Source organism: Anas acuta, chromosome 6 (genome assembly GCF_963932015.1).
Source record: "Anas acuta chromosome 6, bAnaAcu1.1, whole genome shotgun sequence".
Lineage (NCBI taxonomy): Eukaryota > Metazoa > Chordata > Aves > Anseriformes > Anatidae > Anas > Anas acuta.
The window spans coordinates 6,498,068-6,512,044 of record NC_088984.1 but is presented as its reverse complement, the minus strand read 5'-3'; the positions used below and the strand labels follow the sequence as shown (position 1 = coordinate 6,512,044).

The 13,977-nt window shown below is 36.6% G+C and overlaps 1 protein-coding gene across 3 annotated transcripts in view; it reads right to left on the bottom strand.

Annotated features, from left to right (window-relative positions):
* XRCC5 (X-ray repair cross complementing 5) overlaps nucleotides 1-13,977 on the bottom strand; it is a 48,242-nt gene that overhangs the window by 14,573 nt on the left and 19,692 nt on the right. For all 3 annotated transcript variants that reach the window (XM_068687162.1, XM_068687161.1, XM_068687164.1), the window contains exons 11-16: nucleotides 13,806-13,943; nucleotides 12,428-12,518; nucleotides 11,049-11,182; nucleotides 6,605-6,801; nucleotides 2,311-2,404; nucleotides 1,609-1,678 (exon numbers count right to left, since the gene is read on the bottom strand). In XM_068687162.1, the coding sequence (XP_068543263.1) occupies nucleotides 1,609-1,678; nucleotides 2,311-2,404; nucleotides 6,605-6,801; nucleotides 11,049-11,182; nucleotides 12,428-12,518; nucleotides 13,806-13,943 (724 nt within the window). The remainder of the gene's footprint in view (nucleotides 1-1,608; nucleotides 1,679-2,310; nucleotides 2,405-6,604; nucleotides 6,802-11,048; nucleotides 11,183-12,427; nucleotides 12,519-13,805; nucleotides 13,944-13,977) is intronic.

Sequence of the window (13,977 nt, the reverse complement as noted above, 5' to 3'; positions counted from 1 at the left end):
ATATTTAAGAAAAACTCTGTTAGAACCACTGAATAGTTTTAAAACATAATTTACTATTTACATAACCAGAATGTCACACAGCAAGCCATTAAAAACATGCCTGCAATGTTTTATGTACTAAGCCAACTAAAAAGCTCTGAAGAAGAAAAAGGATTATGCAGAAGAGAAAAATCATATGCAGAGCATGTTTTTATTTATATTGACTCTCTCTCTCCTTTAAATGGGTGACTGCACTACATTTTGTCTAGATATATATTTATATATAATAGATCGTATGTATAAAAGCAGATTTCTCAAAATTTCAGAAGCTATCCCAACATGTACTGCAGTTATGTCCAGAACAGCTGCTGAGTGGACATATTTAAGCACTCTTCACTTAAATGATCTTTACTGGTAATCACTACATTTATTTCTGCCTTAAAACTCTCCTACGTGATAAAACTAATTACTATAAAAAGTAGTCATTTTTTTCAGTTTCAGTATTTTAGTGCCTTGTGCAATGCTTTTTACTACATCTTAATATATCTGAGACACAAGAACACAATTCCCAACATTTTTTCCAATAAACACGATTGGTACTGCTAAATCCATGCACATAGCTGGTTACCTGCCTGATAGTTCTGGAAAATCTGAAGAGAAATAACTATATAAGCTTTACAAGGCTATTGTAAAATAATATATTACTTAACATACTCCTCAAACTAAGTCCAAAAGGAGCAAAGGCATAGCTGAAATAACCAGCACCTGTCTTCTTCAGAACCCCTTCAAATATTTCCTTTGAAAAGAAATTGTACATTAGTGGCTATTGGGCAGATGAAATTTACCTTGCCACAACCTTCAAATCAGCATTTAAGAGGAAAAAAGACCCCACTCACCTTGTACACCCTTTTTAAGATAGCTTTGGATTACACACATCTCTGTATAGATATTCTACTAGGAAAATACTATGCAAACAATAATTCCTTTGCACTTTCAGACTTAGAGGATGCCAGACCAATAAGACCGTGGCTGACCTGAGCTTTTTATTCTTCCTCGTCTCTGCATCAAAACCCCATCTTTCTGTGTGCTGAGCGATAGATTCAGTTAAAACAGAGCCTGCTCACACCTCTTGAGGTGCTAGCTGGTTATTACATCCCTTCTACACATTTTACTTTGCTCACAAGCAGTAACAAATTATTTTTGCATGTAAATATTTAAAGCCCAGACATCTGATTCTTATTTCTCCATAAAACAAGATTAAGTAGGCAGAAGACAGGACTGTCAACACAATGCCCATTCAACAAGCCTCCACTTCAAGCTAGAAAGATCACATATAGTCAGACGAGAAGCTGATAAACAGTTTGAATAAGGTAGTCAGTGTGAAAGGATCTCCTGTTTGAAACAGCTAAGTTGTTACTCAGACGCCTCAGTGTAGCTGTCTAGTGCCATCTTACACAAACAAGGGTATTTGAGGCTTACAAGTGCTACCCCTCATTAAGCAGCACTGGAAGCTAGGCAGTATAGTCCAAAGTATCTCACATAGCACCAGAAACCTGTTTTTAGGAAACTGGATCGCTTTAGCTCTGAAGATGCTGCTAAATACAGTTAAGATAGATAAAAGTCATTTACCATCTTTGAAGTCAGCATTTTTCTGCCTCACCAGAATTCGGAAGTCTTCTGCTGGGTTAACACTGCCAACCTACAAAAGGTCCAAAATGAACAGAATTGTCTGTCAGTATCCATCTCTTTCTTCTTGTGAGGCAATAGGGACCTTTAGATTTCTTTTTAACATGGAAACAGAACCTCTACACTTCTCTGCATGCAGATACAAAAAACACGATGTGTGTTAAACCATGCACTACTCCTAGCAAAGGTTAGTTATGACACTAGCCAGATGAATTACACTTACAACACTGTACTCTTATAGGCCAACTATATTCTCTGGGGTTTAAGAGGTCAGAGCACAGTAATTCAGGCTGTTAGTTCAGCTCTGAAACAGACCTCTCACTAATCTTGACAGACAATTAATGAGGAATGGGACTCTTAACGGGAGCCCCCGGGCATGTGGGTACAGAATCTTTGGCTTGGCAAGCCAATAGGAAGCTCAAAATTAAAAGCTCATACTCAGTTCATTCACCTCTCCTGGCCCACTCTAAGATCTTAAAGATGAAGTTCTAAATGGGCATACACGTACAGAAACCTTACAAAAGAACTAAAACCACAGCAAATATAAATGTTTACTAAAAAATGGATACAATAATCTCAGAATGAAAATTCACCGTGCTTACCATTTCCTGTCAGAAATCAAAGCTGTTGTAAAAATATACTTACAGAGGTGACATTGCCTTCAGCAAGTTTTATGATGCTAAAGTTATCTTCCTCATCTTCAATTTTTTGTTTCTTAGGATTGTGTCCATCTTCATTGCTGCAAATGAGGATGACAAAAATGAACAGAAACACTAAATCAAAGTAAACTGCTCTGCCTACTCAATAAGAAGTCAGTAAATTTGCAAAGTATACACTGCACACTGGACCAAAATTCATTATACAGCTGTTCCCAAATTAACAACAAACCATACTTCATTTCTCCCACAGTCTTCACAAAGCAGACAATAGAGACAAATCAAATTTTATCTTAGCATAAATGGAAGCTACTGTTTGTTAAAAGTACAAGATTATTGATACTTATTTCAGGAGTGAATTTACTCATCCACCTCTTTACCACATTTCAGAATACAGGCTGGCTCTCTCTAGTTGCTTTATTTGGAACCAGTACATTGAGTTGACCTTGCTGATTCACTCTACACTGTAAATCAATAATCACATGTGACATTTGGTATTATCAACAGATTCCTTTTAAGCAGATTCCTTTTTTATTCCATAAAATTGCAATAAAAAACTTAAACATTAAGAAATCCATTTACTCTTTAAAAATTACCTGCAAGTTCCTGTCTTGGAACCGATAGCTACTACTTATCTGCTCACACTGACTTTTGAGTCTCATAACCCATAATCTCCATCAGCACACAAGTGCTTTATAAACTTCCACTTCCAGCAGTCCAGACTTGCTAGGCAAACCCCAAATAAGAATTTGCTCAGAACAATCTTACGCTACCCCTCAAAATGCTTTCAAAAGACATGTTTTTAAAAAGCTAATTGTGTTTTTAGGCTACTTCCTACCTTTGCCCACACACATATCAAGGTGTATGCAACCAACGCTTCAAATGAGAAGCTTAATTTTAAGTTCCAATCTTACAAAACTTTGGATCACGTTCTGGCAACAGAAGAAACTCTAGTTTATCAGAAAAGGGGAAGGAAAGTGGACACTATGTTTTGTGTTGTTTAATGTAACAGGCTTACACAGAAGAATACATTTCAGTTTAAGAATGACTCAAAGTTATGATCTAAATGATCTAAACTGCAGTATTTACCTTTGAGCAATCCCAACACAAAAATAAAAAGTTACTCTAAAAAATCCTGCTACTGCAATAAAAAGAAGAAACTGCTCCATAAATCATGGATAAAAACAGAGATCATGGACTAGGTGCCATGTTGCATTCTTCAAAGTTACAACTCATCTTAAAAGTTGTTGCCTGCTACTGAAGCAACCAGCTATTAAATAGAAATAGCACAGACTTCCTTTTTACTTTCTATAGCATACTCCTCCCCTGCTTTGCAATCAACATCTATCCCACTTCATTTCTGTAGTCTCATCATTCCTTTTACTTAATTTTGTCACTACTGAAATGAAAGCCCTTCTCCTCAGCAACTCCTGTCATCCAACATCACCCTACTTATCACTCTAGGAGAAGTGATGACTTTGGTGATGCCTTAGGACAAGGAGACGAGGATACCCTGCTTTGTTCCCAGCTCTGCTGACTTTCTGGCTGACCCTGAACAAGTTGCTTTATTGTTTTGGACAGCCACTATCCCTGTCTGTATAATGGAAAAACTTATCTAACACCAGAGTTCAGAACTTCTACTTGAACAGAAATTCCTGTGTGCACTGAGATGGTTTGCTGATAAGTGCAAAAAAAAAAACAAAAAAAAACAGGAATTCTCATTTTTTCCCTCAAAAGTTGCTTTGTAATTCCTTGCAATGCCTTGAAATATTTTTTCTTCTGCATTATTTTTGCTGATTCCAAATGCTTTGGGACTGGAGGTAGGAAGAGAACAAAATGAAAATAACTGAATTTAACTAACTAGGACCAAACCTACAGCCATTATTAGTAGTGCAGTACAGCTGAAACTAATGAATCCATACCCATTAATACCAGCCAATAATCTGACATTTAAAATTTGTTACTGATAACGCCCTGATTAGCAGTATTTTTTAACTATGAAGAGTGCGACTGCTCTGAGACAAATTAATAAAATACAAGATTCATTTAAGATACCCACTTCTACATTTAGACAGAGGCCTCACATACTGCAAAACTGGGTGAGGTAACAGCCTCTCCAAAGTCATCCTAAGAAGGAAATCTAGTACAATCAAAAGTATTTTGCGATATTTTTTTTAAACTACACAGAGCTTAACAAAAACGAAACAAAATGTAATTTTTAACCTTTAGCATTAATAAGATGTGCCTGTATTTATGTTGCCTTAGTCCCAAATAGACCTTAAGAATTAGGCAGAGAAATTAGGTCAACAGGGATATCAAATACAAGAGACCAAAACAGTACAAATCAGTTTTAGAAAAAAAAAAAAAAAAGCCGAGAGAGCTTCTAGCAAACTTTTTCAGTACTCTTCAGTGCAAATTGTCTAGATCTGTCAATTTTAAAAAGGTGAATGTTACCTGCTGTTTAATGCTTTCCTTATCCTGTTGTACTGACACTTTTTTCTCCTCAAGTGATTTAACTAAATCACTCAGCTTGTCCCAGACACAAAACAATGTCACTACTGCTCCCATTCATTACATTTAATCCATTTTTTATTTAGATCTTCTCATTGTTCATTACATTATTCATTCTTTTTTGCATAGTTGAGTTTCTATTCTTTTGCCTCCCTTACAAAACCCCTTTTTTCCCCTAAATCATTTTATAACACCCCACACCAATTCCTATCTCAATTATTTTTACAGTTACTTTCATCTCCCCTCTAAAGCCAACCAGTTTATAATGAAAATAGCTTTCCTTCTTGCTCATCAAATTGAAGCCTTTGGGATATATGTTTTTCAGCAACTACCAGTAATGTGTCAAAACTTTTTGTTTAAATTCTCTTCCTGGCTTGCTTGAGCCCAAGTTCTGTAGGCTATTTTGGTTTCTTTTTTCTTTTTTTTTTTTTTTTTGCACCTGGTTCTATGGTTTTCTTCCCTCTACTTTTTAATATACATATATAAATATTTGTATGTGTACATATATACAGCACACATGATTAGGGCACAGATCAAGGACAAGATAATTTAATCTGTGTGAATTCACCAAGGCAAGACGGGCACACACAGCAGTGAACAAAACAAAAAGCAATGTGTTTCCCAATCTGTATACAGAAATGTGGCCATTTTCCCAGAGCAACAGCCCTAGAAGTCCAATGCCATGTCTTCCCAAAGATAACATCAGGAGGCTCTATCCAAACAGAAGTAAAGGATACGTGACAGCTCAGCTTAGTCAGGCCTTAAAGTGGCCCAAAGACATTGCTCCTAGTGCTGAAAAAACAGCTAAAAATGACAAAAAGGGGAAGAACTGAGATCTGTCCAACATGCCAGGGGACCAGCCAGTTTTATTATAGGCATTCTATAAATTGGATTTATAATTGTTTGAACAAAATTGACTTGGCTGGGAAAACAGTACCAGTGCAGTACCAATTAAGCATTTATTTTTCATATTTATAGCACAGATAATGTAAACAGAGCATTTGTACTACCAAAAGCCAAGAGTTTTAGTTTAAAAACAGTTGAGAATATAGATGTTCCAGAACGAGTCTGTAGTATTTTTCAAGGCATTCACATTTTCTGCACAGCATATAATAATTAAGCTGCTTTTCTTTTGATTTGGTATTCAAAATGAAAGCCGTAGAACACAGAGTATGCTGGGATGGAATTTTCATCCTGACAGGTAGTGTAAAGCTCCTTGGTATTTCATGTAAACTGATATAAGTTTGATACTGAATTCACTTCTGTTATTCTTATCCAACCCATTTTGTCCAACCACTGGTAGGACAAACTCTTTGGTTATCAGGCAGTCAAGCACTGCAACAGGTTGCCCAGAGAGGCTGTGCAGCCTCCATCCTTGGATAACTCCAAAACCAGACTGAATGGAGCCTCGAGTTACCAGTTCAGATCTGTAACACTGCTTTGTGCAGCAGGTTGAACCAGAGAGCCCTGCTGAGATCCCCTCCAAACTGATGGATTCTGCAATTCTGTATTAGCATATAATGATGTCAGAGAGGGGCAGACCTAATCCTAGCATGACTTTCACGGTAGTAAGACCACTACTCCCAAAATTGCCCAGACAGTGCAGTTCCACAATGTTCTCAACCCATCAGTACTTTTTAAGTATGTAACTCATCAATTAAAATGCTCCTGAGCCTGCTACATTCACCAAAATTAATTTGAAGTGGAAAAAAGTGTTTTTTTTTTGTTTGTTTTTGTTTTGTTTTTTAATCAATATTAAATCTCTAACTTACTCATCCTTAAAGATGTCTTGAGCAGTCTTCTCTTCTTTTTTCTTGCCAACATCCTTTAGAGGGAAGAGTGCTTTTACTTTCTCAAGAGGAACCTGACACCTTTCTTTTACCATGCAGGGCATCTCCAGCATCTCTAGAAGGTGTGGTTCAATTGGCGGTAGTGGCTCATTGGGGTGAAAAGCCTTATGTTGCAAACACTGTAAGAAACAATTTTAGCAAAGAAAAACTCTAAGGTTACGTACTTTTAGAGTAATATGCCTCTATATGTAATCATATGGTACATGCAAAGTATATTCCATATTAAAGAAGCTACCTTCATAATGCTGAGAAATATTCCAGCTCATGATTGGATGAGTGGAATCAAATCATCAGCTGTTTATGGAGGTTAATAATGATATTAAACTAGAATACTGATGCATACGAGTGCACCCACACTCACTGTAATGACTTCTATGAAAATTATTAAGAAAATTACGAGAATGAAGTAGTCATCAGCATCTATTCAGCTTTTTAACTTCAATTTACCTTTAAAAAGCAGTTCTCTTATAAAACACAGTGATATGGGAGCGATTATTGACATTCTAAAATCAGGAAGCAACATATGTACCACAACCTTATATTCCATTTACCATCGTGATTTATTGTCCCTCAAAGAAAGTCTCTCTTCTTGGCCGAAAAAGCTCAGTTTGCTTAACATGAGAAATCTTCACCCACTCAAGAGCAAGTAGTAAGAGAGAAGTTAAAAGCGCATAGGTGAGGCACAGAATATAGGTATGTTTGCATATGAACTTTGGAAAGAGCAATGCAATGAAGACCCCTGACAGACGAACATAAAGGTTGGAAGAGATGGCCAGAGCTACAGAGAGGGAGCTTTCACACAGTCAGGTAACTTCCCAAGAAACCAGGAAAAGAGGAGAGTTGCTCCTTCGTTGGCTGTCAGACTTGACCTTAATTTAAAAAAAAAAAAACAAACAAACCTCTATTCATGCTGAAAAGCTGCCAATAAAGAACATCCAGGCCATATGCTACACATCAATACTGATGTGCTTTCATGCTGCCATTAAGATTCCAATCTATATTAGAACATACTTTCAAAAGGAGGCAGTCATACAAGGCTACTGATTTGAAAACACTTGCAATGATTTAAGGCATAATTATTCTGAAAGAGTCTAAAAATGTTGCTGGAAGCTGCAGTAATGGCTTTTGTGATACAAAAAAGAATATCAAAACAGCACTAGTGGATTGAATTGAACAAAAAAATCTAAATTCCCTGTTGTGAATGTGTTTTTCAGGCTTTTGTATCTGAAATCTCTACATGAGTTGCAAAAGCTGAGCAAACTGCAGCGACAGCCATCACTTGCTCATGTTTTTCAGAGCAGCTGACCAGCTCTGAGATGGCAGCTACCTTCAGAACTCAGGTGTTAAACGAAGATGAAGTTGAACAGATTTAGCCTGAAGCTTCTGATGCCAAACAGGAATTGACTACATAATAAGTAATGGCATAAATGCCTGAACAGACAAGAATTTACTGCAAGAAAGCATTTGGTCTTGTTCCCTTCCACACAGTATCTATGAACACACTTTTATAAGAAAATATTTTAGCAAATCTATAAAGCCCGTGGGAACCAAACTGTTTTTAAAGCCTCAGAACATCAGACAGAGATTCGTTTGTCTAAAAGATAAGCACTGAGTCCAAGCCAGTCACCTACTCATTCTCCACAACCATTTTGTGTGGTGTCCAAAAGACGAAGGACCACTCATTTTCTCAAGGCTTTTTTTTTTTTGTATGGCTTATGAAGCAGGCTTGGACAACTCAGCTTACATTAGTTGTCTAGCTTTTGGGGAACTAAATGTATGAACTGAATCCCAACGCGAGTGTCTTAGAGTTCAGTTCACACTTAGTTTGTGACAACTTCAAAATGATGTTCCAGCAGATAAATCCACTAAATTCAACTGAAGATAAGATTACTTCTTGCTGAAAGCCCTTAAAGACTTACTCCAAGGTACCTCCTGTCCCCCTGCAGCTCTGCTTTAAGTCCAACAACTTACAAATTAGCCCAGACCAACAGAGTCACTTACACATGGTCTAAAAAGAGTTATGACACATTTAGTTGTGGACTTCACAGCCGGATCCCATGAACTATTAAATGCTGCAGGTCACTGTCCCCACAGAGCGTCCCCCCAGGTCTGTTTCAGTATCGAACAATCTCTGATAAGCCATTTGTTTGTATGAAAAAAACATACTGCATTCGACAAGTGTCTTATCTGCTTCAAATCCCCATACTGAAGAGGAACAACTAAAATAACAAGGTTGGAAGTCTACCACCAAGAAAGCTAAGGAAGTTTGTTTAGGCTTTTCTGGAAGCAAGAAATAAGAGCTCTGGATATAGGATATTCCTCATCTTCTACCCCAGCAAGCATTAGCAACTCCTTTCCACCCACTCTGTCATCTTCTGATGCCTACCACTACTTCCAGAGTTATAATTTGACTTGACGTTTCTGTTTAAATTCTGTTTTAATTCCAAACATCCTCAAGAGACAAAAGAGAGAGGAAATGAAGGGGAAGCTCATCCTTTCTTCAGGACTGTTTTTCTAAACGATTTATAGGTACTGTTCAACCCAATCAAGTTCCCGGCTACATTCAAAAGATGAAGTATATTTTTTGTTTGTAAATCTTAAGAAACAAAAAGTATCACTTGTTCCACAAGCAAAATAGTAAGAACCTGGAACACATTTCCAACAAATTAAAGGACAGAACAGTCTTTCCTTCTCAAGTCTGCAACTTGTATGGGTTAATAAGCAGCACTGTAAACACGACAAAACATAGGGGCTGAATGAGGGTAAAAGAAAGTGCTAAAAGGACCAGTAATTTAAGGCTCTGTAAACAGCAAGCACTGTGGACAGAACTGCATACTACCCAGTATTGAAACAGTAAATAAATACATTTTCTACCAGCAGCAATCACCCTTGCAAAGTCTTATTATTCCCCAACAAAATTGTGTGAGTGAGGTGGTTACCCTCTCCTGGCAGCACTTGACTCAACCGTTAGGACAATACCATCGTATTATTTCAAAAGACAGATGTAAGGCCTGAAAAAACACCTTCCAGTGAGAGGCAAAATCCCCTGAATTAAAAGAGTGCAGAAGTGTACCTAGCTATGTAGGAGGAAATACTATCTCCTGCATGTTTCATTTGCAAGCAAAACTGTATTTGTTTCATACTACCCAAACTTTATGATCCTTCCTAAAATATAAGTAATGCAGAGGTCAATCCATTTTAAGCTCTTCCCTAGCAATAACCTCCTGCTGACCAAATCTTGCGTTAAGTTTACACTGTCTTGTCAATGTGACTGGCAGAATCTGGAGGGAACATTGAGTTCTTCAGGTGTCAAACAGAGTAGGATTTGAAGACATTGGGATTATGTTTCCTGAGACATAAATATGACCTTCAGATTCTTTGTTACTTCTGACAATACTGAAGCAGTGTGGCCTTCGGAATCTAGGGTAAGTTTTCTTCGTTTAAAAAAAAGAAAAACATCATTCTACTTGTGAAATGAAAAAAATATATATTTGAATTGTTGAGACATAATAAACATATAATACCATTTTTGGTCAATTTTCAGAGTGGAATCACACGCTCAATATAATCTCCATGGCCCTGTATACAACATATTTCAGCAGCTGCATAAATTACATCATAATTTTCCTTATTTTTGAATTTGCTGTGTCATTTTTTTTTGAACACTTGAATTCCAAAGCATAATTAAGTCTCTCATCCTGACAGTTGCAAATAAAATCTTCATGATATGAAAGGAATGTGAATCAGAATGTAGACAGTTTGAAATGATAACTGCAAGAAGTGTGAACTCTTCTGCTTGCCCATAAAACACATTAACTCAGACACCCAAATGGAGTACTTTAAACGTCAACCCTGTTAACCATTTACTATTGATCAAGTTTACCTCAGACTAATTTGTTTTGGTACCACTGCTAGATGAAACAATGAATAAAGAAGTGACTCTGCTCACGATTTGATGAGACCCAGAATGAGGAGCTAAAATCCTCCATGACTGTCAGGTAATTTCTCTCTCTGCGCAGAAACTGAAGTCTGAGTCTTTGCATCATAGATCATTGCCATACAGCACAGAGATGAGATAACCAAGCAAGTTTTAACTTATCTAGCCTTGGTACCCCTAAGTATCAGTGATGCTGTTGTGGACTTCTCAGGACAAATGTAATTTCCCTTCCTTCCTGGAAACTAGAAATTACTGGAAACATGGAATAAAATATGTGTCAGACAACATGGAAATTGCCAGCTACCCCATACTTCAATATGAAACATTTTTATGGGATGCATCACAATGCAGATCATTCCAAGGTGGATCAGAGAGACAGAAAGGTGAAAGGCTTCAAGAAAAAAAAAGTCATATAGTTCATCATCTCACCTGATATAACCTCTGAAAATGAGGGTTTGGGATTTTGCTGGGCTTAAACAGGTCCTCAAAAGTTTCTCCATCATCATCTTCATAAACCAAATTCATAGAATCAATCAAAGAGTCGACTGCAGATAACTGATCCGCTAAGGCAGCGATTGCATAAAAAGAAAGATCAAATACACTTGCAGATGAGTGCATTTCTTGAAACAATTTGCAGATGAAGATTCACTTCATAATTGGAGACTCTGACCAAACCATTAAGTGTCACAGAATACACTGCATATACAGACGTGCCAAAAATGAATACGGGTAGTGGACACAAATAAAAACCCTGCTTTGTTTATGGACTACAGCATAAAGTCAAAGAGTTTTTTGTTGTTGTTATTTAAGACCTCATTTATTGCTGCCTTCCTGCTTCCATTTGTCTTCCTGCTTCCATTTGTCTTCTTTTCAAGATGTTTTTATTTGCAACAGAAGGTTTATAGGCCACTTAGAAAATGAGAACAGTTGATTTGATAAACTAAACTGAGTAAAATAAATCTTAAAAGTTAGGATTGTGAAGTAACTCAGTTCACAATAGTCAACGATTGTTTTGGTAAAAACAAATTTCAGATTTGTTCTCAAACTGCTAGTTATAGTAAGAATACAGAAACTATTTCAGAAACAACCCAGCACGCTTTATATACCCTGATGTGCAGGTAGATCACACAACAAATTAAAGAATTGGAAGTGGATTTCAAACTACTTTCATTAATGCTCATTACTGAGAAGATTCACAGAACAGTGAATCAAGCTTTATATGGCTGCATGTTCTATGGCTCTCCAAAGACACCCTCCCTTGAACCTGGACACCATTTAGTGCATGCTTCACAAAAAACATCACACCACAGAAAACACAGCTCAGCCTTTTTGTCTTTGTACATCAATAGGTCACAACACAAGTGGCTGCAAAACCAGCTTGTTTGGAGCTGATTTTATTCTAATCCTAGCTAACTCATCACATACTGCAAATCCCATACAGTTTGGCCATCTCTTACAAATGAATTCAAAGATCAAGGGTTATGGAGGACTAACTCTCAGATGTGTGACTTAAAATCAGATAAACTCTGAGCCACAACACATTCAACAAGACAGCCTTAAAAAACTGCCTGCAAACCCCTCAAGTCTGCTCAGCCTGCAACTAAACTGCTGAAGTTTTGTTACAGGCTTCATGCTTCAAGATGACATCACCATAACTTATTTCCATAGGACTGTTTTTTGTTTTTTTTCTAAACCCAAATACTGACAATGTTTTCATTGGAAGGCCAAATATCCTAGCTTTTTTAGAATGTCTTAAAAGAAGAGCAATGAGGTACTTTGTCAAGTTGCGCAGGAAAGGACTATCTTACCTGTAGGAGTGAATTTTTTTTTGTTTTTCAGGGATGAAAACATGTATTGTCTTACATCTTCCATGTAGGGTAACTGCACATAGATGAGACACTGAGCAAAAAGAAAGTAAGAAAAAAAAAAATCAAGAAGCAACTGAGCCTAAAGAAATACAAAGTATCCCAAAGTGCCCTATCAGGGCAATACAAACAATAAAAATTAAAAGATCTAATATCAGTGTATATCAAAGCAATTCAGTAAAATATTTATAGAGCAACACTGTTTTAAGTAGCATAAAACAAAAGACGATTCAAGAATACGGCGATAGCTACACTTCTCATCTTTCTATAGGCTGAATAAAGACCTTTAAGGTCATCCAATCTTTTTTCTTATGTAGATTTCCATCCAGCCACACTTTAAATATCCCATACATTGGAGCTCTGGGAGGCTTTATCACAGCTTACTGCATTTCAAAGTCATTTTTTCCTAACATTCTCATGCTAATTTTCTCTCTATTCAAATACCTCCTCCAGTTCATACCACCCTAAATAATTCCTTTCCATCCTTGATGTTTATAACCTTCAAAAGCCTGAAGACTTCTGTCCACCCCCACCTTAGTCATTGCTTAGCCACGCTATATATATATTTAGCTCTTTCAATAGTGTCTCGTAAGAAAGATTGGTGGAAACATGCAGCAAAAAAATCTTACAAACTACGTTACTTTGGGTCTCAGAACTTTTAAAGAAATTATTTCAAATGCAATTGTTGGTTCCTTTTTTAAGAAAAAGACTAGAAGTTTTGTACATTTTTTTAAATAACCTTTTCAAGTAAATGAATATACTGCTGTCTTCCTGACTCTCCATATGAATTTCATCAGTAGCTCTAAATGCTGTTAGCTCCTTCCCTCATTCCCCATTGACTCAGAAACCTAATGACAACAATGTAGTTGGATGTGCCTGAAATGCCAGTTATAAATTCAAGTTTTGCACTACCAAGCAACCCAGAGATAATTCTGCAGTTAAAGACAATGAAAGAATCTACCACAACTTTGGATTGTACTCTGAAAGGTAGTTAGTAATACAGACAAGTTACCATTTTTTTCTTGCTAAGTACCTTTCTTAGATGCCAACAGACTCAGATTTCCAGGATTACAAAATTAAATTATTATTAATGAAATATAAATTACTTAAATCTCTAACATAGAGGACAGTATAATTATTTACTACCTCCGTATCTTAAGGCTTGGTATTATTTCATAAAATTACTACAACAATCACATTGGTTTCCTCTGGTATTATACAACACCGCCAATTCATATTGTTCAATTATGATAAGTCATTAATTAGCATTTCAAAGTAACAATAAGGAGGCTCTCTAAACAAGGAAAAAGTGAAAAATTACCTCATATGCATCCTTAATACATGGAAAAGCCACACCAATTTGTGGGTTACATCTTCTATCATAAACATAACGCACTATAGCTACTACTTTCAATTCATCCAAGGCATGAACAAGGGCAGAAAAAGCAACTGCTGCATTCTGGAAAGAAAATAAATCTGTAGTCATGAAAGTT